At 34.7% G+C, this 26377-nt stretch overlaps 1 protein-coding gene across 2 annotated transcripts in view; it reads left to right on the top strand.

The window, feature by feature from the left end:
- LOC126891867 (choline transporter-like protein 1) overlaps positions 1–26377 on the top strand; it is a 122992-nt gene that overhangs the window by 64545 nt on the left and 32070 nt on the right. For both annotated transcript variants that reach the window (XM_050661194.1, XM_050661195.1), the window contains 5 exons: positions 3246–3336; positions 14328–14391; positions 16433–16541; positions 16608–16848; positions 22347–22579. In XM_050661194.1, coding sequence (XP_050517151.1) covers positions 3246–3336; positions 14328–14391; positions 16433–16541; positions 16608–16848; positions 22347–22579 — 738 coding nt within the window. The remainder of the gene's footprint in view (positions 1–3245; positions 3337–14327; positions 14392–16432; positions 16542–16607; positions 16849–22346; positions 22580–26377) is intronic.

Raw genomic sequence — 26377 nt, 5'->3', positions numbered from 1 at the left:
TCAATTAATTTGTGGTCATCTGATTGAATACAACCAATAAAACCAACATTATACTGAAAACAGATCCCATGGGCTGTTTTCACTCAATCATGTAGCTATGGATACCTACATTTCGTTTCATTTAGAACATCATAATAAAATTATTACCAGCATGCGTAGTGGAAATACATCTTCATCAGTTATAGAAACTAACATGTCTGGATCTTCATTAATTTTTTCTAATTGTTCCTTTGTTAATTGCACATTTAAATAAATTGTTTCTGCTCTGTATTTTTTTTTCATAACCAGCAAAAAATTTTCTATCCGAATAACCCTCGAACATTGATAAATGCTCAAAAATTTTTTAACAACTTTCTCAAGCTTGTTGCTTACAGGCAACAGACCTCCGCCTACGGCGACGGTCTGTTTCCAAGCAACAAGCTTTCGAAATCTGTTATAAAAATTTTTCGAACAATTATCAATGTCCTTGGGTTATTACTACTGAAAATAACCAATTTTCAACCAAGAATATCTCAAAAAGTATTGAGTTTTCAAAAAAAAAATAAAAAACAGTTTTTGCTTAGAATTAGGTTCTCTAGCGAATTCCGTGGTAATTTTAACCAAAAATTTGTCCACCCCTAAGAAGGGGTCGGAACCACCCCCAAGATAAAAGCACACATCGGCATAGGGTAGACTCTGAATTAGGAGATAAGTAGAGGCTAGGGATGGGAAAAACCTACCAGTTTAAACCTAAAACCGGTTTTTTTACTTCGCAATAACCGGTTTTGCCGGTTGTTTTTTTGTCCCGGTTATAACCGTTTTTTTTTTAAGTAAAAGCCGGTTATTAGGTTTTTACGGTGATTAGGATTAGGTTAGGTATTTTTTTTGATCCCAATCATAATTATTATTCTCAAGTAATTATTCCAAACAAAACCATAATTCAAATTTTATTTTATTTTATAAAATACAGAAGCAAACTGAAAGTGCAATTTCCCATCAGCCAGAAAAAATTATTAAGTTTTATTATACAAGGTGTCCAGAAACTCCACCGACAAACGAAGACAGGAGATTCCTCAGATAATTTTAAGACAATTTAACCCAATTCACCTAGTCAGAAAATGATTCTTAAGGGAGCTAGATCTCTTTGAAAATGGCGTCATGAAATTAGTTTTTTTTAAATACCTACAGAACGCTTCTATTTAGAAAAACGAAAATTGGTATGCTTATTTACTTTTCAGAGATCAATGGATTCCATCTATTGCAAATTTCTAGTACCGGTCATAGGCGTCCGTTTTGGGTAGAGCAACGGGTATTTTATCGCATAACTTTTTTGTCCTTAACTTTTATGCATTTTTGATACCGGATTATTAAATTGTGAGGTATTCTAGTGCTAAAAGGTACTCTTGCTTTAAGTCGGTAGGACACACCGTTTTCTAGAAAAATCGATTTGAAAATTTTTCGTTTTTGGAATTTGAAAAAAAATTGAAAGAACTTGTCAACAAAAAACGAAGTATTTTACCAACATATAGTAAGGGTAACTCTTAGTACCCGAATACCTCATAATTTAATAATCTAGTGTCAAAAATGCTCAAAAATTGAAGACAAAAAATTTATACTATAAAATAACTGTTGACCTACCCAAAACGGACGCCTATGACCAGTACTAGAAATTCGCAATTAATGAAATCGATTTATCTCTGGAATATAAATAAATGTACCAGTTTTCGTCTTTCTAAACAGTTTTTTTTTAATTTTTTTTTTAATTCAAAAAGCGGAAAATTTTCAAATAAATTTTTCTAGAAAACGGTGTATCCTACCGATTTAAAACAAGAGTATCTTTTAGTACTAGAATGCTTCAAAATTTAATAATCCAGTGTCAGAAATGTATAAAAGTTAAAGATAAAAAGTTATGCGATAAAATAACCGTTGCCCTACCCAAAACGGACGCCTATGATCGGTACTAGAAATTTGCAATGGATGGATTAGATTTATATCTTGAAGATAAATACGCGTACCAATTTTTGTTTTTCTAAATAGAAGCGTTCTGGAGGTATTTAAGAAAAACAAATTACAAGACGCCATCTTCAAAGAGCTCTAGCTCCATTAGGAAGCATTTTCGGAGTAAGTGAATTGGGTTAAATTATCTTAAAATTATCTGAAGAATCTCCTGTCTTCGTTTGTCGGTAGAGTTTCTGGACACCCTGTATTTCCTTGAAAAGGTATTTGTAATCATAATATTTACACAAGAAGTGATCTGGTTGAATTAGACGCAAACATCATATATTTTTCACACTTAACTGTTGACATTGAAAGTGGGTGAATGACTTTTTCTGATTACCAAAAATAATGCTCTGACTATGAATATCGAATTACTGATTACGAATATGAATCTCCAAGAATTTCGCTACGTTTTCAAAACGATACACTCATACAGGAAGTATTAAATGAGTTAAAATGTACCTATTCTACAAATATACAAACGTTAAAAGTAATACATGTTCTTTCGATAGTACTAATTTTGATCATATTGATATCGAGTCGAATGGAGTATCACAAACTAAAGTGTATTGTAAATGTAACTTTGTAACCTATTGGATTAAAAAAACCGAAAACCGGTTTTTCCAAAAACCGGTTTTTTTTGGCCGGTTATTACCGCCAGGTTAAACCGTAAGCAAAAAAACCGGTATAACCGAAAACCGGTGTTTTGTCAAAAACCGCCATCCCTAGTAGAGGCTAGGCCCAAAATTTCATTAAAATCCATGTAGTAGGATAGAATTCGGAGGTAATACCCTATTCTTGTCCCCATTGACTGGCATATGAGAGTATTTTGTATATTTTAACGGGGTTACCCTTCAGGATTCTTTTATTTTGACTTTTTTGCATGGTCCACCAGACTCATTGTTATGTCATAAATTCTTACCTATATGTACCTAATATTTATTTGATATCTACCTTATTGCACCCCGTATCTATCTACTTTCTCACATTACGTGCATATAATATAACTGATTCATAAAACTTTTCTTTTAATGTCTCTAGGGGTCAATACCACAAAACAATCAGATATATTTGCTCTAATATACTCTATTTGTTGTAAGCTATATCAGATTATGTATATCTATTATATATCTATTATAACTTGTAGTACGTCGATTAGGGGGTGAATTTCTAAGTTTATTGTTCCCTTACATCGATAAAATCAAATTATATTTACTTCCGGGTGTATATTAGTAACGACAGCTAATAGCTAATCTTTTTACTTTCAGCAGGAAGTTTTTCAATCGATGTATGCCAAATAAAAGTCAGACGGTGGTGAACACAATTTTTTCCAGGACTGGACTGAGTAACTTTTTTACAGTGAGTACCTACATATTTTACATCTTAGTAAGAAATTTACTCATCATCATCACGTAGCGCTACAACCCTGGGTGGGTCTTAGCTGACTGTTCAACTTTTTTCCAATTTGTTCGCTCTTCCATCAACCTAGGGTCAAAGTATGTTCATTTTCCTGAGATCTGCTTGGATGTTATCTCTCCATCGCATTCTGGGACGTCCGAGTGGTCTTTTGCCTGTAGGAATCTCCTCCTACACCAGTCTTATAAGTCTCTCTATGAAGTCTGTGCACGTGGCCTGTCCATCTTAGTCGCTCTGATTTAATTTCTTGGACAATATCGGCGTCATTGTAGAGTGATTTTAATTCGATATTGGTTCTGATCCTATACTGGTTTGTGTTAATGTCGTGGTGAAATCTGAAAAATTTTCCAAGTAATTTTCGTTTAAAACGTCTAAGCTTTTCTTCGTTTGCTTTGGTGGTGGTCCACGTCTCGTATCCATAGTACCTACAGATGTGACGATGGATTTATAGATTTTTATCTTGGAACTTCTTGTAAGATTTTTTGATTTTATAAGCTTATCCAGTGCGAATAGACAGCGAGTGGCCTATTGGATTCTGTCTTTTATTTCTTCAGTAACATCGTTGTCAGCTGTGATTACGGTCCCTAGATTAGGGTGACCAAATCATAAACTTGAAAAAACGGGACACATCCAAGAAGCAGTAGCGCACCTAGAATTTTTCTCTGGGGGGGGGGTTGGACACCTTGTATTGTTTGTGAAAGACAAGTTACATTTTCCTACTATTCTTTATATATTTTTCATATGCCCCCAAGAGGGGGTTTTGGAGTTTAATAACCTCAATACATAACCCCCGGCTGCGCCACTACCAAGGAGGGTTTGGGGCGATTGAAACATGGTATTTTAGCTAATTTGGGACTTATAAATCCTTTTCAATTTACCTTTGAATATGTAATTTACATAACTAAAACAGACTACCAGACAAAAACAGATTACCAGACGATTGGAACACAGGTATTATAGTACCTACGTATAAAAAGGAAATCAGGAGGAGTACGAGAATAACAGAGCAATAATTTTATTAAACACCACATATAACATTCTAGCAAACATACTAAACCTGAGACTTAAATCATACGCTGAATGAATATTAGGAGAATACCAGAACGGGTTCAGACCGGGGAGATAGACGACTAATTCCATACATGTAGTGGAGCAAATAATTCAAAAATCGAGAGAATTCAACAGAGAAATGCACCTAATATTCATAGATTTCAAAAGCGCTTTTAATACAATCCCTGAAAATACTCAAATGTTGGAATCCCAAAAAAATTAAGACATGCTACTAGTGACCATTAAATAAGAACACCAGAGCAAGGATGGCTTTCAACGGAACAACTTCTAAGGAAATCACTGTAAAGAAAGGCGAGAAACAAGGTGACTCTATCTCCCCGACACTATATAATCTGATATTGAATAATCATAAGGGGACAAACTTTGTAAACAAACATATTATTACAGATCAACTTCAATAGCCAGAATAATCGCCAATATTCGAATCGAATAGGCACCAAAAGAAAAAGATATATCAACTTCAACTAGAAGCATATGCAGATTATCTAGCCATCATAGCGAAGACGAAGATGACACTTATAAAAGCAGTTGGAAAATTAGATAAGGAAGAACCATAAATTTAAAACTGTATCTACTTTTAGCTACTTGGGAGTAACAATAGTGAAAACTGGAAAAGAGAGAACAGAAGAAAGAATTCTGAAAAGCAGAAAACCATATGGAATTTAAGTCTGCTGAGGAGCAAAACTAAGTGCAATATGAACCTATATAAGACCTGTTGTTACATATAGAATGGAAACAACAACGATTAACAAGAAAGAGGAAGATAGCCTTTTAGAATTTGAAAGAAAAATAATGAGAACAATACTGGGCCACAATGTAACAAGAGAATGAGAAATAAGAATGAAAACAAATGCCGAAATTGAAGAAAAATTAAAGAGAGAAAATATAGTCAGGTACATAAAATCAACCCAATGCAAATACGGGACATTTAGTCGTCCCGAAAGACTTTTTCGGGACACCGGGACAAATCGTTAAAAAACGGGACAATCCCGTTTTTACGGGACGTTTGGTCACCCTACCCTAGATACTTACAACGTTGTACTTGTACTCTTTCGAAATTGAAGGTGTTGACCGTCACATTTTGTCCTATCCTGTCTCTTCGTGTCGTTCTATTTATACACATATATTATTATGTCATCTTCTCTTCATTAATCCTCAGCCCTAGGTTCACTTCACTTGTTTCCACCTTGTTGAAAATGTCTTTTATGGATAGGATGGAGTCTCCAACTAGATCAATGTCATCTGCGTATGCTAGTAATAGCTTGGGACCTTGAACCGATAGCAGTTCTGATTTTATTTCGGCCTACCTCATGGCTTTCTATAATACAAGGTTAAAAAATAGTGGAGATAACGCATCACCTTGTTTGATAGTCCAGTCGGGTTAGACGAATAACAGGCCTAACCTTGCATTAAGAGCTGTCCCAAATTTTATTTTTTTAATTTTTAGGGGGGTCAATAGTGGTGTAAATTTAAAATCTCGACTAAATTCCGCCATTGCGTTAGCCGCCATCTTGATTTTAAACGAGAACCGTTTTTGCTCAATATCTCCGCCATTTTCAACTTTTCGACAAAAAGTATAACAACCAAAATTGTTAAAAATGTAATTTTCTATCATTTCTATTTTAACAATTTTTCCGTGCCATCGATATTTTTCGAGTTATAGCGGAAAATAAGGACAGTTATATATAAATAGAGCATAATTATTGAATTATCTCGTTTATTGTTAGTTTTACGACAAAAATGTTCCTATACAAAAATAGAGAAAATTAAATTCTACACAATTTTAGTTTTTTTCATTTTTTTTTGCTAAAGTTAATCTTTAAGGTAGTATGCATGCGACAATGACGCGAGCGTAAGACCTGATTGATTTTGTAGCAATTGTTTTTGTTCAATATCTACGCCATTTTCAACTTAAATTGTTCCAAATGTGATTTCCTACAATTTCTTTTTAACAATTTTTTTCATGCGGTTGATATTTTCCGAGTTAAGTGGGAAAATAGTAAAAAGTGGTGGGGGGAGCATAATTACTGAATTGAATCTTTTTTTCGAGCTGCCCCAAATTTTATAATTCTATCCTTTAGGGGAGATCAATAGTAGTGTAAATTTAAAATCTCGACTAAATTCCGCGGTTGCATTAGCCGCCATATTGATTTTAAAGGAGAACAGTTGTTGCTTAATATCTCCGCCATTTTCAACTTTTCGACAAAAATGGTAAGAACTAAAATTGTTGGAAAGGCAATTTCCTACAATTTCTTTTCCTAAATTTTTTTATGCGATCAATATTCTCCGAGTAAAGGAGGAAAATAGTGGAAGCGGAGGGGAAGCATAATTATTGAATTGTCTCATTTATTATTAATTTTACGACATAATTGTACATAAACAAAAATAAAGAGAATTATATTTTATACAATTTTTGAAACTTCCAATGAAACACAACCAAAATAAGTACATAAAACACATAAATAATAACTTATATGCATTAAGTTCACTTAATTTTATTATCTAGCGGGTTTTATTGGTTAAATTTGTCTGTCGATAATTAAGTTTCATGTCAGCTAACATATTTTAATATTTCACCAATTTTTTTTTTAATTTTGGACCCGTTGGGGGGGAATTTTCCCATTCCCCCCCTCTTAAACCCGCCACTGGTTCTCTCGAAAAATTGTAGTAAATCGTAATTGCAACAATTTCAGTTCTTACACTTTTTGTCGAAAAGTTGAAAATGGGGAAGATATTGAACAAAAACAATTGCTTTAAAATCAATCGGGTCTTACGCTCGCGCCTTTACCGCATACGTACTACCTTAAATATGGATTTTATCAAAAAAATTAAAGAGATCAAAATTGTACAAAATTTAATTCTCTTCATTTTCGTATGGATTAAAATTTGTTGTAAATGTAATAATAAACGAGATAATTCAATAAATCAATAATTATGCTTTAACTGTCAATGTTTTTCCCCATAACTCGGAAAATATGGACCGCACGAAAAAAATTATAATAAACAAAATTATAGAAAATAGCATTTTCAACAATTTTAGTTTGTATATTTTTTGTCGAAAAGTTGAAAATGGCGAAGATATTGAGCAAAAACGGTTCTCGTTTAAAATCAAGATTGCGGCTAACGCAACGATCAAATTCAGTCGAGATTTTAAATTTATATTACTATTGACCTTCCCTAAAGATTAAAAAAATAAAATTTGGGGCAGCTCCTAATGCAAGGTTAAATGGTATCCCGACTGGGCTATGAGTCCACTGTTGATTTCAAAGCTGCAGACAGTTTATTATTTACACGTACTTATAGATATTCCACCCTCCATACAATCTTTGGTCATCCGAACGAGTTTCTTTTTCTTTGGTATTGAGAACTCCGCCATGGCATTTCATACTCGGCTTCTTTCTCATCATCATCATCATTCCCTTTGCCTTATCCCTATGCGGGGTCGGCGTCCCTAATTGCATTTCTCCACACAATTCTATCTTGGGTCATATCAATGTTAATCCCCTTTACCAACATGTCCTGCCTTATCGTCTCCCCCCAGGTCTTCTTTGGTTTTCCCCTCCTACTCCTTCTAGGAATCTGCACTTCAGCTATTCTTTGTATTGGGTGATGAACGTCTCGACGTTGAACATGACCAAACCATCTTAACCTATGCTCTCTCATTTTGGCATCAATTGGTGCCACACCTAGACTTCCCCTAATATACTCATTTCTAATTTCATCCATCTTTGTCACTCCACTCATCCATCTAAGCATTCTCATTTCCGCCACATGCAATCGTTGTTCCTCTTTCTTTTTCACTGCCCAACGTTCAGTTCCGTGCATCATAGCCGGTCTTATGGCTGTTTTATAGAATTTTCCCTTCAGCTTCATTGGAATTTTTCTGTCACACAACACACCAAATACTCTAAATGAACATTCCAAATACTCTGTTTTTGTCCTACTAAGTTTTAAACCTTTTTCCTCCAGAGCTTGTCTCCACTGCTCCAGTTTTTGTTCTAAGTCTCTTTCACTATTTCCTATTAACACTACATCATCAGCATACATTAGGCACCATGGAATACTACCCTGTAGTTTGCTGTTATCTGGTCCAAAACTAATGAGAATGAATAAGGACTAATCACCGAGCCTTGGTGCAATCCTACTTTCACCTGAAATTTATCAGTCTCTCCCACACCTGTCCTAACACTAGTCGTTACTCCCTCATACATATCTCTCACAATCTTTACATATTCGCCAGGGACTCCTTTCTTATTAAGTGCCCACCACAGAATCTCTCGAGGAACTCTATCGTATGCTTTCTCAAGATCAATGAATATCATATGAGCGTTGGTCTCTTTATTCTTGTATTTTTCCATCAGTTGCCTTACAATGAAAATTGCATCTGTTGTTGATCTGCCGTGCATAAACCAAATTGATTATCGGATATTTCGGTTTCTTCACGTATCCGTCTATTAATTACTCTCTCCCATATTTCCATGGTGTGGCTAAGTAGTTTTATAGCCCTGTAGTTTGTGCATTGTTGTATTTTTCCCTTGTTTTTGTAGACAGGTACTAATATACTGCTTCTCCATTCGTCTGGCATTTGTCCAACTTCCATAATTCTATTAAATATCACTGCTAGCTAACTTATTCCTGTCTCTCCCAATGCTCTCCATACTTCCCCAGGAATATCATCTGGTCCGACTGCTTTTCCTTTCTTTATTTTTTGAAGCGCTTGAGCCATTTCCTCGTTTGTTATTCTGGTAACCATTGCTGTTACTGTCCCCGTTAACTCCACAGGCTGTCTGTCAAATTCTTCATTTAATAGACTCTCAAAATAATTTCTCCATCTCTTTTTGACATCCTTTTCGTGAATTAGTATTTTATTATTTTCATCTCGGATACATCTAATCTGATTAAAATCTCTTGCTTTCTTTGCTCTCTGTTTGGGTATTTTATATATCTTTGCTTCGCCTTCCCTGGTATCAAGTTGATCGTATAGGTTTGAATACGCTTCTGCATTGGCTTTTGCTACTGCTACTTTCGCTTCCTTTTTGGCGACCATATAGTTTTGAAGATCTATGTCCGATCTGGTTTCTTGCCACTTTTTATATAATTTTCTCTTCTCTTTTATATTTCCTTGTACTTCATTTGACCACCACCAAGTCTCTTTATCCTCAAACTTTTTTCCTGGCGTTTTCCCAAGTATTTCAATAGCCGTCTCTCTAATAATATTGGCCATTTTTCTCCAAATTGTGTTAGGGCTTCCTTTCATGTTCCAACATATTTTTTCTACTATTCTTTCCCTGAATAGACCTTCCTTCTCATCTTTTAGCATCCACCACTTGATTTTTTGTGGTCCTCTCCGATATTTTTGTTTAGTTTCGCTTTCTCGGCTTCTTTCTACGCTATCTAATAATTTGCTTGTCGAAAGTCTATGAAGAGATTGTGTATGCGGGTCTGTTATACTCCCATCCCTTTTCTAGAAGCGTATAGTCCGTGTATAATATTAATATACCTACGACATATGAGAGAAGCTCGAAACACATGAGAAGCAATTAAAAAGTCCTCTTTTGCAATACTAGTCTCTGTGAGTAAAAAAAGGACATAGTATAAAAATGCGTGAATAATTTCATGCATGTGCAAATATATAATGGAAGAACAATATATAAAACAGAATATAGATCCGAAAATCCGTCTTTTAGATCCGAAAATCTAAAACTTCTATCGTTAAAACCAAGATTCTGGTGACAACCTCAATTCGTGCCTTAGAACAAGGCGGAACCTAAGATTGCACTCCACAACCGGTCAATTTATCTAGGTAAAATTCCATCGAATCTTGATTTCTTTTATTCAGATAGAAGTAAAACTATAAGAAAATTGAATTCAGTTAGTAATTGATTATAAATAAATTAATTAATTAAAAAACTAAGTTTTCAATCTAATAGCACATAAAACAACATCCAAAAATGTTACTCTACATCTTACCACATTGAAAACAATGGGAACCTTCTCTGGTTACACCTCCGAGGCTTCTACAATTTGCAAGCCATAACGGATGCTGAGACTAAGGAAGATGAGGGAATTTTACAATTAATAATTCACGTCCCATCTTCTCAGCGCGGTAAAGTTCCAACGAGAATGGTTCCCTTCGTACTCCAATCAGAGTAAACATGTAAATTAAAAATGAATAACCATTTTCAATTTCGTTGCAACACGAAACCACAGCCGTATCATTATTCCAGTTCAATCAGAGAGTGCAGCAAGCACCTCTATCGGTTTTGAAACTTATTAGTCTCTCATCAGAAGGCACATATGCTGCACTCTCTGACCCAACTTGGACAAACCCCAGCGTGTAGTCACGGATTGCAACGAACGAAATGGCAGGGATGCCCTAGCAGCAACTGCTAGCAAAAAACTAAGTTTTCAATCTAATAGCACATAAAGCAACATTCAAAAATGTTGCTCTACATCCTACCAGATTGAAAACAATGGGAACCTTCTTGAAAGCTTCTTCTCTGGTAACAGCACATAAAACAACATCCAAAAATGTAAGTCTACATCCTACCAGATTGAATACAATGGGAACCTTCTTGAAAACTTTGTTTTTTGCTAGCAGTTACCGCTAGGGCATCCCTGCCATTTCGTTCGTTGCAATCCGTGACTGTACGCCGGGGTTTGTCCTAATTGGGTCTGAGAGAGCAGCATATGTGCCTCCTGATGAGAGACTAATAAGTTTCGAAACCGGTAGAGGTGCTTGCTGCACTCTCTGATTGAACTGGAATATTAATGCAGCTGTGGTTTCGTGTTGCAACGAAATTGAAAATGGTTATTTATTTTTAATTTACATGTTTACTCTGATTGGAGTACGAACGGAACCATTCTCGTTGGAACTTTACCGCGCTGACTAGATGGGACGTGAATTATAAATTGTAAAATTCCCTCATCTTCCTTAGTCTGAACTCTCTGATTGAACTGGAATAATGATGCGGCTGTGGTTTCGTGTTGCAACGAAATTGAAAATGTTTGTTCATTTTTAATTATCATAATTAATTATTTGTTTACGAAATAAAAGGAAGATATCGAACACTGAGTTTTTATTTAACCTTGCCCAAGTATACTTTCGCTCCTAGAGCATCTTCAGAGGCATCTGAAATAAGTAAAGAAAAAACGCCATTCTAAAGAAAGAAAAAGTTGGAAAACTTCGACAAAAACTTGAAGATGATGTTTATAAAACAAGTTCAATAACATTTTAGACTTACTTCGTCAAGAAAGGAAAGGTATCCCCGAATGTCATTAATTGTCTGAGTGGTGGCAACTTAAATTCTTCTTCTTCTACGGCACTATAGCCCAAATTGAGCCTTGGCCTCCTTTATTTTTTGTCTCCACCCTTGCTTGTCTGTGGCTGCTCTTTTCCATACACGGACTCCTAAAAGGGCTTGTGCGTCGTTGTTTACTGTGTCTTCCCAGCGTTTTCTTCGCTTTCCAACCGGTCTCTTTTCCCTGAATTCTAGCATTCAGTGCTCTTTTTGGTAGCCTATCCTCTCCCATTCTTATCACATGTCCGGCCCATTGCAATCTTTGTATTCTAATGAAGTCTGACAGGGGTGCTTCCTTAAAAAGTTGATAAAGTTCGTTGTTGTATCGACTTCTGAAGATTCCTGTTTTCCCTCAGAGGTCCTAGTATTCTCCTCAGTACTTTCCTTTCGAATGTGTTGAATTTGTTTTTGGATGTTTCTTTCAGGACCCAAGCTTCACTGCCATAGCATGTTATTGGTCGAATTAAAGTTTTATAGATCCTCATCTTTGTATTTCGGTGGACACTTTCAGACCGAAATATATGGGAGAGGGCAAACTGTTTGCCTGCGTTACTCTCTTCCGTATTTCTCCGTCTTCTGATCCGTCGGCATATATTTCTACTCCCAGGTATGTAAACTTTCGAACCGTTTCAATGTCATCTTCATCTACCTATAATGTTTTGTGGGACTATATTTCTTCTCGTCTGAGTCATTATTTTTGTTTTTTCCAGTTTTTGTGTTAATTTCCAGACCTAGCATTTTTGTTTGTGATTTTAACTCTGGGTATGTTTCCTTTGCTCCTGTTGATATTCTACTCATAATATTAATATAATCGGCATAAGCGGCCAGTTGAACCGTTCGGTTGGTCAGTAGGTTTCCTTGTCCAGTTTACATTTGCCTAACCGCATACTTCAGTGTCAGGTTAAACAATGTTGGGGCCAGCCCATCTCCCTGCTTTAGTCCCTGCGAAATTTTGAAAAAAGTCTGTCCGGTGGTTTTGTATTCGTACACATGCCTGAGTTTCATCCATTTTGGCTTTAATGAGTCTTATTAACTTGTGTGGTATTGCCAATTCAGCCAATATACTTTTTGACTGAGTCGTATGCCTGTTTGACGTCTACAAACACGTTGTGAACATCAATATCGTGTTCCCATGATTTGCTCAAGATCTGTTTGACTATAAATATTTGTTTCATTGTCGATCTTCCCTGTCAGAAGCCCGTCTGATACTCTCCAATAATATTTTCTGCTAGTGGTTGGAGCCGCTGGTTTATAATATACGTGGGGAATTTATATGCTCTACATAGTAGAGAGATTCCACGGTAGTTTTTGCACTGGAGTTTGCCTTCTTTTTTATAGATCGGGCATACTATACTTTTCTTCCAGTCGTCGGGTATTTTCTCTTCTTGCCATATGTCTTTGATGAGCGCGTGGATGTGACTTGCTAGGTGGTCGCCAGCTACCTTATAAAGTTCTGCTGGTATTTCGTCAACTCTCGGAGCTTTATTGTTTTTCTGGGCCTTAATAGCTTCGAGAACTTCCTCTATGTATAGTTGGAGGTAATGGAGTAGACTCCATTACCTACTATTCATTCTCTTCTACGTAGTTCATACCCATTTCATCTTCCATGTCTACTTGTGTTCCAAGTAGGGTCTGAAAATAATTCTTCCAGGTTTCTGTGACTTTCTGTTGATCACTAATTATTTGCCCACTTTCATCTTTACATAGACTTGTTTGAGGTTTATACCCACTTCTTATCTTTTTTAGGTATTCGTAAGCCCCTCTAATTTCGTTGTTTTTGAAATTTTCTTCCATTTTTTCTATTTGTTTATTTTCACAGGCTCCCTTTTTCTTTCTACATAATATCTTGTCTGCTTTCCGTCTTGCGACTTCAAATAATGTTCGTCTTTCCCGTGTTCTTCTTGTTATGTACATTTTGTGTTCATTTCTTTCCTCTATTTATTGCCTGCACTCGTCATCAAACCATGCTCCTCTTCTCTCCTTTTCTTGTTTCCCAGGGTGGACGCTGCTGCTGTCAGTACTGCTGTTTTGATATTACTCCATTTTCCCTCTATGGAGTGCAGTTCTAGCGTCCTTAACTCATTTGCGACTTCTTGTTCGAACTTCTTTTTACATTCCTGGATCTTCAGTTTTTTCAGGTCCAGTTTGTTTGTCCCTTGTTGTCTTTCTTACATAACTGTCGTACTTAACTTAAATTAACGTAATATAATAAATACTTAACGTGCATAGATGCCGTACGTAACGCAGACGTATTGCGTCGTCTGCCTTTAAATTGCTTAATTAATTTTCAGATCTAAGACATTTATTGATTTCTAATTTTCTATTGATGTCGCTACACCTACACCGTTTAAAAGCAAATTATTGTTTATAATTTAGCTTAGTGAGACAGTTGGGTTTATTTTTGAATTAGGGCAGACCATATGCCTCTCTGAAGATCCCAAAAGGGTTAAACGTGTGTAAGAGAATGATGGTCATCTCTGAAACAGAAAGAAATATAAACAGTCTTTCATTTTATAATAATAATAATTATTTATGATTTGTTATTTTGTATTTTCATTTTAGGAAGTATCAGAAGACTTTCAAATATGTTGGACTGAAATTTGTTACCTCTGCCTTATTGCTTTAGGTAAACTTTGTACCAGTATATAAATGCATGGTACTTGCTAAGTCATTTCTTTACTTATACAGTGATGAGCGCGCTAATAACCGGAAAAATAACGCAAAAGATGGAAAACATATAAGTTGTGAGATAAAAAGGGATGAAACTAGGAGAGGTGGGAAATTTAGCGATAGAAACCTATAAATTTACATTATATTGATTCTTTCCCACTTTTAGACGTATCAGAGGAGTATTGTATGTCAACTAAAACTGTAGTCGTAGTTGCCAAACTCGTCCGCTACGTCTAAAGGTGGGAAACAATCAAATGTAATGTGAATTTATAGGTTTCAATCATTAAATTTCCCACCTCTGATAGTTTCATCTCTTTTTATCGCACAACTTAATCTGTTTTCCATCTTTTGCGTTGTTTTGTCGGTTATTAGCGAGCTCATCGCTGTATATGTTACGGTAAAAGTAGATAATCTGGTAATTGTGTAAAATTACCAGTAATTTTATACAATTACCAGAGTCGACGGTAAATGTAGGAAATATTATTTAAAAAAACTTTATTTCCTACTTTTGCCGGTAATTGTATACATTTCCCAAAAGATCTTTGTAAAAGTAAGAAATTCAAATTATAACGATCGACACGCAAGTGGAATGCCACAATACATAACTGTAGAAACCATAACGATCTATTTGGATCTGTATGACACTTGCCAAAATAAATCTAAAGTTCCCAAAAAAGGTTTAGTAGTGCAACCTATACTGTCAAAAAAAAAATGAATAGTAGATGTCAAATAGATTTGATAGATATGCAAGCCCAAGCAGATAATTAATTCAAGTTCCTTTTTGTCTACCAAGATCACTTTACACATTCGGTGCACATCTTGAACAAGCACCATTATTACATTATTATACAAGAACTGTGCTCCATGTGGAAAGATTTGAAGATAGTTCATGGTAAGCCAAGACACAGTCAGTCACAAGGATCTGTTGCGAATAAATACATTGAAAGTATATTAAGTTCCTGGTTGGAAAACAACCAAACAAACAAGTTGTCGGAAGGCTTTCGATCTGTAAAATTGCCAAGAACTAAGCTTACCCTTCTCGCATCATGTGCAGTCCGTATGAAGCTATGTTTTGGCTTCCTGCCAAAATTGGTTTCAAAACTTCCTCACTGCCAGAGGATGCTTTATATATGCAGCAATATGAAGATGCAATATTCCGACTGAAGATTTGGAAGTAGAAGAAACCGGGTCTGGTCCTGATTCTGAATAACGTGAAAAAGCAGAAGTGGATAAAGCAATGAGCTTCTAATAGAACAATACCCAGAAAGACCTGAGCAACCATCAGTGAATGAATCTAATGCGATTCTAGAAAAACTATTTTCTTCAAAGAGGTGAGATTCTGTTGCAATTAAACGGACACTTGCAAAGGAAGGTCTTGAAAAGCAAGCGAAGAAAGTGCTTAAAACATCAAAAACGAATTATACGAATTGGGTACTAAAGAAGAGCGACTGCCACAGTTGTATAGCAGAAATAAATTTACCGTCTGCAAAGAATCAATAATTTCTTTAGACAATGTTCCAAAGCTAAACATTTTCTTGCGCGAGTATGTTAGAAAAACGATGTGCTTGCAAAAGTAAATGTGAAACAGATAAGTGTAATAATGTAAAAAAATGTAAAGTTGTGTAATTCCAAGTTCCATGAGAGTTTGCCGTCTCAAAACAAATAGTATTTAAGTAAAGAAATAGTATTAATTCAGGCAAAAAAGTTCAATTCAGGTTAACAAAATGTGTCTGTTTTTAATTGCGTTTAATAAAAATCACACTTTTTGAATAGATGTTGGAATGTATTGTTTTTTTTTCATCATTTTACTTACTTTTACCTTGGTCCTTGGTAATTGTATACAATTACCGGTAAAAGTAGATAATTGAAAATAATTTCCTACATTTACCGTCGGCTCTGTAATTGTATATAATTACCGGTAATTTTATACAAATTCCAATTATCTACTTTTACCGTAAGATATATAATAGTTTTTAATAATTGGAACTCTGTTTCAGTATTATCATCTTTGCTCCTAGTATTATTCAGATACCTAGTAGGAGTGGTTGTATGGATAGTACTCTTAGGTTCTTTGGCGACCTGTTTAATAGGAACGATACTCTTATGGTGTGTAAATACACTACAAGGGCCTCAATACGGAGCTTTGTGGTACCCATTTTTTAATTTTTTCAGGATTCTCTGGAAACATTCAAAGGATACTAATGATGGCATGCCTTCTTCTTTGCTACCAGATGTAGATGCAAGAAAGTCGAATACCTATTTGGCTTTTGCAATATTGGCGACGATCGCTACGGTTATTATAAGTCTGATTATTTTTGTAATGAGAAATAGGATAAAACTAGTAGTGCAGCTATTCGAAGAGGCAGGGAAAGCTATTGCAGCGATGCCAATTTTGTTGTTGGAACCAGTTCTGGTAAGTTTTTCTTTATATTCTTCTCGTAGTACTACAACCAATAGCCCTACTATCGGTGACGTTTATGCTTCTAGAGCGCCTTATCTACAATATAATCAGCCCAAAGCTGCTTGAAACAATATCGGTCGATCAGGCAGGTTTCCGACCCAAAAGAACCTGCGCAGATCAGGTTCTTTCACTTGCCACATTTATTGAGGCAGGGTTCCAGCAAAAACTTAAAACTGCAGCCACATTCATAGACCTAACAGCGGCCTACGATACAGTCTGGAGAGAAGGCATGTTATACAAGCTCCTCCGTACAATCCCCTGTAAATCCACCGCTCGAATAATCAACAGCATGCTAGCCGACCGAACGATTCAAGTGGTCATGGGATCTGACATCAGCACCCCAAGGAAACTGAAGAATGGACTGCCTCAGGGATCTGTCCTGGCTCCTCTTCTCTTTAGCCTATACATCTCTGATATACCAGAAACCAGATCAAGAAAGTTTGGTTACGCCGATGACTGGGTCCTTGCAACAAGGTGTAAGTCATTTGAAGAAACAGAAGAAATCCTCACGGCGGACTTACACATAGTGGGAAAATATTTCCCTAAATAAAGGCTCCAACATGGGGGGCATCGGCATCCACCTTGCGATCATCTGCAATGGGCCTAGTCTTCTCAACTGCGGAATACTGCTCTTCAGCATGGCTTAACAGCCCACATATACACAACGTAGATGCCCAATTGAATAATACAATGAGAATGATTGCTGGAGTTATCAAATCCACCCCTACGCAATGGCTCCCAGTACTGAGCCACATTCCACCACCCAAACTACGACGCATACACGCACTCACTAGTGATTACAGAAAGATAGTAGATAACGAGAACCTGCCAATCCATCAAGATATAGATGCCGCCAACGGTAACCGTCTACGCTCCAGACGACCACCAATAAAAACAACAAAGGTTGCTGTGGAAAATGAGTTCAATTTAACGACAACATGGACTCGAGAATGGATGGAACAACAAAATAGCAACTTACCGTGCATCACACAAAAACCACCAGGCTCTGACTTACCACGCAACATATGGTCTATGCTGAACCGAATCAGAACCCAACACGGCAGATGTGGTTACATGATGCACAAATGGGGTAAACGACCATCCCCACTCTGTGACTGTGGACAACCACAAACCATCTATCACATCACAGAACAGTGTCCCACAAGATCATATCATGGCAGGTCAGACGATTTCCTGATGGCGACTCCAGAGTCGATAGACTATGTAAATAAGTTATATGTACGTTTGTGAACCTATGTATTGTCTTATACAAAATATATGTAAATGTAAATGTGCCAGATGCCATACGCTAAATAAAATAAATAAAATAAAATAAGTAGTACTACAACCCGGGGTAGGTCTTGGCTGACTGCACAACTCACTTTTATCTCGAACGTCCAAGCATGATAGCTGGGTCAGTGGGCAGCCCCATTGTTATTAAATCTGACCATATGTTATCTCTCCAACGCAGTCGTGGACGTCCTAAGGACATTCCTCCTGTCGGGCAGGGGCGGCCCGTCGGGGTAGGCAAGATAGGCGCCGCCTACCCTCTTCAAATGTAGTACAATAATATAAATTATTAATATAAATTACTTATTTCAAAATTGTAATTTATAAATTTTGACACAATACCTACAATAAAATAGCAAAAATTATCCAAATTATTTTTAAAAATATCCAAAAAATTTTCTCCGTAGTTATAATTATTGTATGCTCCTTGTAGTATTAGTAGTACTGCATAAGATTCTATATTCTTCCTTGGTCAGGCACTTGGAAACGTAGCCTGAAATAGAACGACGCCAACACCGAATTGACGTGCGATCTCTCTCTGTTTACGCGAACTAAAGGTCTGCTGCAGGTCTGCATAGCGACCGTAGTCCACGATTTTGAACGAGCGGATAGACACAGAGCCTTATAGCCGGACCTACAAAATTTTATCAGTTGCTTCTCCTGTGTCTTGTGAAACTGTTTTAAATAATTGTTTTTTGATTTTGGCTGTTATTAGTAGGTTAAGTATTCAATAAAACTAGGTAGGACAATTTAAATTTGTTTATGAAAACTGAATATTAAACAGGCAAATTTGAGATCGGTCTATTGAAGGGCATTTTAATTTTATATTAATTTAGTAATAATTCACTAACGACAAATAAATCTGTGAATAGTTATTTGTCAGTCGTCCATTATATTTTTATTGTGTTTCAATACAATTTGAATAATTTAAAGTTAAACTGACGAATTGTGTTATTAGATTATATAGATAATTAAAAATTTAAAGCGAGGTTAATTATTGTTAACTTATCAATTTATTCGAAGAGTAAATTATTATTTGATAGATAAATAAAATAAGTAATATTTGACGTTGTTGAAACGTAGGTGTGTTAGTTTTATTGGTGGAAAAACTTTGGTCATCGAATATGAATATTTTAAACGATGTAATATGCAGTTTGATCGAGACGCCTTTTTCAAGGCGCCAAAATCAAGAAAGATCAGAAATTATTTCAATGGGCCGGCCTTTACCAAATTTAACAATTTTATCAACAGATAAGACAAAAGACAATCGACCATTTTCGAGATCGTTTAAAACAATATGGTATGAAAATCATAAATGGCTAAGCGGAAGTTATTTTAAAAATTCACTTTTTTGTTGGCCTTGTCTGTTGCTCTCAAATTTGAAGCAAAATGTTTGGGTGAGTCAGGGATATTCAGATTTGAAAAATTTATCAGCTAGTGTAAAAAAACATGAATCTTCAAAAGAACATTTAAACAATTGCTTAGGTTTAAAACGGCTAGAAAAAAATAAACAAACTATTGACGGTGCTTTAGCTGGACAAACTGGACATATTTCTCTATCTAATAAGATATATAATGAAGAAGTTGAAAAAGATTGAAGAAGTTGAAGAAATTGATGTTACAATTCTGTTAGCAAAACAAGAACGTGCATTTCGCGGTCGTGATGAGAGCTATAATTCTTCAAACATGGGTAATTTTAAAGAAATTTTTAATTAAGTAGTTAAACGCGATCAGGAAATTCAGGACCATGTTAAAAAATAGAAGGGGTGTTCACGGGTTTGTCAAAAACAATAAAAAATGATTTAATAGATTGTCTTGCCGATTACGTAAAAAATGAAATTTCAACCAAAATTAATGAAAGTCAATTTTTTCTATACTAGCGGACGATACTACTGATATAACCGAAAAATCACAGTGTACTTTAACAATCCGTTTTGTTAACAAAGTTGGTCAGGTAACAGAAAGATTTTTAGGGTTTTCTGATATTAGCGAGAATAGATCTGCAGACGCTCTATATAGTTTAATTTCAAACGTGCTTGAGCCATACGATTACAAAAATAAATTAATTGCTCAATGTTACGATGGTGCAAGTGTAATGGCTGGCTCTTTAAACGGATTACAATCAAAAATTAAAGTAGATGCTCCAAAAGCAATTTTTACACATTGTTGCGCTCATAGATTACATTTAGTATTGCAAGACGGCTCAAAATGTATTACAAATTGTAGGATATTTTTTGTCGCCTACCCGAAGTATATGTGTCGCCTACCCGCATACTGAGGTCACGAGTCGCCACTGCTGTCGGGAGCTTCCTCCCAGATTAACTTGGTAAGGTAGTTACTAGGGAGTCTATGAACATGGCGTGCCATCTTAAACGTTGAAATTTAATCTCTTGGACTATACATCTGTTTGTCCTTACCATTACTCGTATTTATTCCGTCTGCCACGAAAAGGACAACGAATGTCTTCTGTTTACTTCCCACTTCATTCGTTGGCGTTTTCATGTATGAATTTACATATATCAGTCCGAGTTTCAGTATCAGTCAGACGAAGCAGGAGTACCTACAAGACATAGCAAGGAGCACGACTGTATAATATTTAAACGTAAAGAGTGAGTGAGGAGAAGATCTCACTGTAATTGAGATTATCAATTAACTAGTTTTGATGGGAAATAAGCCACAATTTTACTAAACAAATGATTTTATTAACGTTTCGACGCCCAAATCGGGTGTCGTTGTCAAAATACAAAAAATATTAATGAATTAAACAAAAATGTCGTTGCTTAGTAACAAAATTATTCTAATAATTTATTTAATCTGACTCATTTATATCGGCAATTCAGACATATATTATAACATTTTTACGTAGAAGACTTTAAAATGATATTGCCAATATTTATGAGTTGCGTTCCTGAGACGACTTTATTCGATTACATGAAATCAACCCCAACTCAAGAATATCCGTCACAAAAAAACATAACGTGTGATCTGTCTTTAAAAAGATAACCACATGCAATGGCGACAGTAAAATTCTCGCGCTAGAGATTCCATAGTAAATCACGAGGGAAAACCAGGAAAAAACCTCGTGATACTATCCCGACATCGTAAGTATTAGGTCTTACTTTAGTTTACTCTCAAAGCTAATACCAAATTCTGACCTTAATATGTACATAAGTATGTTATTTTAAATTATAAATAATATTAATAATACATAGATATATAAACAATACTAAAATATAAAATATGTACTCGATATGTTATTGACTTACTAATCCTGGTATTTTCTTTCTATTGACTTCCTCTTTTAGTATGAGTAACCACATCCTACTGCATTCTACCGAGGAATTTGCGACACAATTGGTTTCATTTAGCATAATTAAAGCCTCTTCTTTGATTTTTCTCTTTTTACTATCTGTTTCTTTCAGGCCTATATTTGAATCTCTCCACTGAACTCTATGTTCATTATCCCATGCGTGTTGACATATTTGAGATCTATCAAATTCTCTATTTTTAATATAAGACTGATGTTCACTTATTCTAACGTTTAATGGTCTTGAGGTTTCACCTAAATAAAATTGTTCGCATTCACAAGGTATTTTATAAATACAATTCTTTGTTCTTTCTTGTTCACTGTTAGGTTTAGTTTTAGATTGAATAGATCTCAACGTGTTTGTTGTTTTGAATGTTGTTGAAATGTTGAATTTATTTCCTATTGTTTTAAGTTTCTCGGATAGTCCTTTTATATATGGTATTGATATTTTCCTGGTATTATTTCTTGTGAATGCTATAGGATCCCGTTCTAAGTTGTTCTGTTCCATTTGATCCAATCTTGACAATTCCTTATTTATAAACAATAAAGGATAATCATTTTTTAATAAAACAGATGTTAACACTTGTTTTTCTTCTACGAATGAATTTTTGTTAGTTTTCTCTTGCGATAGTAGCGCCATCTAGCGGTGAAGCTAAGTACTTATCGGACCACTACGTAGGTACACTACAACAGTTTGGTTTTAGTAAAAAAGATCTTTGATTGTTAATCTTCAAATCTTCTAACTTTTTAACAAAAATAGAGTAAATGTATTGAACGATGATTTATTCCCTCAATGACTGTACTTATAATTATTAATATAATCTGAATTAACTTAATTGTTTTAATTTTTTAGACTTTCCTCTTTTTGGGTGTAACCGTCGCTCTTTGGTTTTACTTTTGCCTTTGGATCGAAAGCTCTGGAACTCTAACGGAAACCAGAGCTAATGTATTCTATTACAAGAAAGATGGTTGGATGAAGTTTACAAGATGGTATAACTTTTTTGGTATGTTATGGATGGCTCAGTTTATTATTGGTTGCCAGCACATGGTCATAGCTGGAGCTGTGAGCATATGGTACTTCAAAAGGTAAGCTCAAAGTCTTCAAATGGGTCTGGTTATACCTCATTTGATATGCTTCATATATCTCATGGAAAAAACCTAGAGGTGTAAGATGTGGAGACCTTGGGCGCCACTATATTATTTCTCCACTTCCCAGGAAAATGCTGATTTAAAAACTCGCGAACACGCGAACAGTATAAATACTCCAGGCTGTGGGTTAAAAATAGGTCGATTTCAGGATATAATTCAGGAATTTTTGAAACCTATCAGGTGTTGTAAAGGACGATGCCAGGAATAACTTCTACTAAAATGTGACCAAAAATATTGTGAGCTTTTTTTTATTGCGATTTTCATTTGTTAAATTTGCAATTTTTAAAGATTTTTAATTTTACAGCTAAGGATATTGATTCTACAGAAAAACTTTTTAATAGAAAGTTGTAGTAAATTAAAAAACCTACAATTTGAGCTATGGTAAGTTTAATTTCGTTTATTGGTTATTGCAAAACAGCCTGCGAAAGGTCCAAAATGGCCGATTTTTACAATTGCGTTATTTATTGTACAAATAATTTTTTTTATTTTTTAAAGCTTTAAAATGAAGCACTTTCAATTCCAAACATAAAATAAATTGTAAGGCCGGATTAACGAATTTGTTGCTTAGATATTATAAATTGTTTATCCCAAGAGGTCAAATGCCGAAGGCTATAACTTTTTGAAAAAAAATCGTTAGAGTGTTGGTGAAACATCCAATCTCCTTCTAAAGAGTCATATGTTCATATTCTGATGTAAATAAATGCATAAAACATTTTTAAACCTCTAATTTTTGGGTTTGAAAATAAGGGGGCAAATTTCGTTATAAACATTTAGAGCTGAAGCGGCCCTGTACATCCTATGAGTTTTTAACTTACAGATTATTGTTGCTGAAGACGAAACGAAGATTTATAAAAAAATAAAAAATTTCTACAACCAACTGAAGCCGAGCAAAATGTTGGGTTTGAAAATAAGGGGGCAAATTTCGTTATAAACATTTAGAGCTGAAGCGGCCCTGTGCATCCTATGAGTTTCTAACTTACAGATTATTGTTGCTGAAGACGAAACGAAGATTAATAAAAAAATACAAATTTTCTACAACCAACTGAAGCCGAGATAATTGTTTCTTTTTTCTTAAATCGTAGTGCCTTTATTTATAACAATTAAGAAATTATTTTACAGTCATTGACTAAAGAAAGACTTATATTATCTTAAAATAAAAATTATTATAAAATATAGTTACATTTGATTATTAAAAATTATTTTTAAAATCAGTGCTTTTGCGAGCGGCCGAATTTTGCAAATCGCACGGCTCGCTTCAAATCCGCGCGCTCGGAAAATTTTTACGTACTTAACTTGTATTAAATTTTGACCGAAAACAATTTAATAATATTACCATTATAATATACAGTCTATTTACCACTGTATTTGTTTTTCTTGATAAACTTTTATATGTGAAATCTCATTTCTGAAGAAATAATATTACAAAAATGATACATATAATATATGAAATAACTATATTTTTAATTTTTTCATTGTTATATAAATATAATAATAATAATGTTACTTCTTATTATACAATATAAAACTTTTTCTTCTTATAGTGACTATCCGTTTTGGATGTTGGCGACCATCATGGCAATCTGTACTTGCACACTAAATCGGTACTGCTACTATAAAAAGATTTGTAGTTGTTGTGTTGAACGACGTACGTAAATTTTCTAGCAAGGTAATCCTTCTCCTTCCTGGTTCTGTTTCCAAATGGGGTTTGCCAAATTGCCATGATGGTCGCCAACATCCAAAACGGATAGTCACTACAAGAAGAAAAAGTTTTATAATAAGAAGTAACATTATTATTATTATATTTATACAACAATGAAAAAATTAAAAATATAGTTATATATTGCACATATACATATGTATCATTTTTGTAATATTATTTCTTCAGAAATGAGATTTCACATATAAAAGTTTATCAAGAAAAACAAATACAGTGGTAAATAGACTGTTTATTACAATGGTAATATTATTAAATTGTTTTCGGTCACAATTTAGTCCTGTCGCCAGGGGGGGTACAACGGCCTCGTTAATTCAGATGGACTTACTCAAGTTTTTTTTATGTATTTTGACCCGTAGAACACGAATTTTTTGGGTAACAGTTGATCCGGATGTCGATAAGATTGTTATAGACCAAGAACTTGAGGAATCAAATAACAGCGATTTTTGGCAAAACAAAACAATATTTTGTATTTTTTGGGCCATTTTAAGTAAAAAATATTTCTACAAGTTTTTTCGTAGGATGCACAGTTTTCGAGATAAACGCGGTTGAACTTTAAAAAAATCGAAAAATTGCAATTTTTGAACCCAAATAACTTTTGATTAAAAAATAAAATAGCAAGTCTGCTTACCGCATTTGAAAGTTTAAGTCAAATTATATCGGCTTTGATTATTTGCATTGGTAAAAATTTATTTTTTTATTGTTTAACAAAGCTATAAACACGTAGGGTTTCCCGTGCTTTTACATGCGTTTTAACGCATGTAACGTAGAAATAGTCTTAATTGCACTAGTACCTATTCTACCTACTCGTTCGATTTTAAATGAGAAATCATAGAAACATCACTCACGCACTAGTTGTTTGTAGCTTTGTTTAACAATAACACAATAAATTTTTAACAATGCAAATAATCAAAACCGACATAATTTGACTTGAACTTTCAAAGGCGCTAAGCAGAATTGCTATTTTATTTTTTAATCAAAAGTTATTCGGGTTTAAAAATTGCAGTTTTTCGATTTTTTGAAAGTTCAACCGCGTTTATCTCGAAAACTGTGCATCCTACTAAAAAACTTGTAGAAATATTTTTTGCTTAAAATGACCCAAAAAATACAAAATATTGTTTTGTTTTGCCAAAAATCGCTGTTATTTGATTCCTCAAGTTCTTGGTCTATAACAATCTTATCGACATCCGGATCAACTGTTACCCAAAAAATTCGTGTTCTACGGGTCAAAATACATAAAAAAAACTTGGGTAAGTCCATCTGAATTAACGAGGCCGTTGTACCCCCCCTGGCGACAGGACTAAATTTAATACAAGTTACGTAAAAATTTTCCGAGCGCCCGGAGTTGAAGCGAGATTTGCAAAATTCGGCCGCTCACAAAAGCACCGACTTTAAAAATAATTTTTAATAATTAAGTGTAAATATATTTTATAATAATTGTTATTTTAAGATAATATAAGTCATTCTTTAGTCAATGACTGTAAAATAATTTCTTAATTTTTATAAATAAAGGCACTACGATTTAAGAAAAAAGAAACAATTATCTCGGCTTCAGTTGGTTGTAAAAATTTTTAAATTTTTTTATAAATCTTCGTTTCGTCTTCAGCAACAATAATCTGTAAGTTAGAAACTCATAGGATGTACACGGCCGCTTCAGCTCTAAATGTTTATAACGAAATTTGCCCCCTTATTTTCAAACCCAACATTTAGCTCGGCTTCAGTTGGTCGTAGAAATTTTTTATTTTTTTATAAATCTTCGTTTCGTCTTTAGCAACAATAATCTGTAAGTAAGAAACTCATAGGATGTACAGGGCCGCTTCAGCTCTAAAAGTTTATAACGAAATTTGCCCCCTTATTTTCAAACCCAAAAATTAGAGGTTTAAAAATATTTTACGCATTTATTTACATCAGAATATCAAAATACAACTCTTTAGAAGGAGAATGGATGTTTTACCAACTCTCTACGATCTTTTTTTTTTTTTCAAAAAGTTATAGCCTTCGACATTTGACCTCTTGGGATA

The sequence above is a fragment of the Diabrotica virgifera genome, chromosome 9, assembly GCF_917563875.1.
Source record: "Diabrotica virgifera virgifera chromosome 9, PGI_DIABVI_V3a".
Taxonomy (NCBI): domain Eukaryota; kingdom Metazoa; phylum Arthropoda; class Insecta; order Coleoptera; family Chrysomelidae; genus Diabrotica; species Diabrotica virgifera.
Note: the sequence above shows the minus strand (reverse complement) of the source record. Positions and strands in the feature narration are given on the sequence as shown.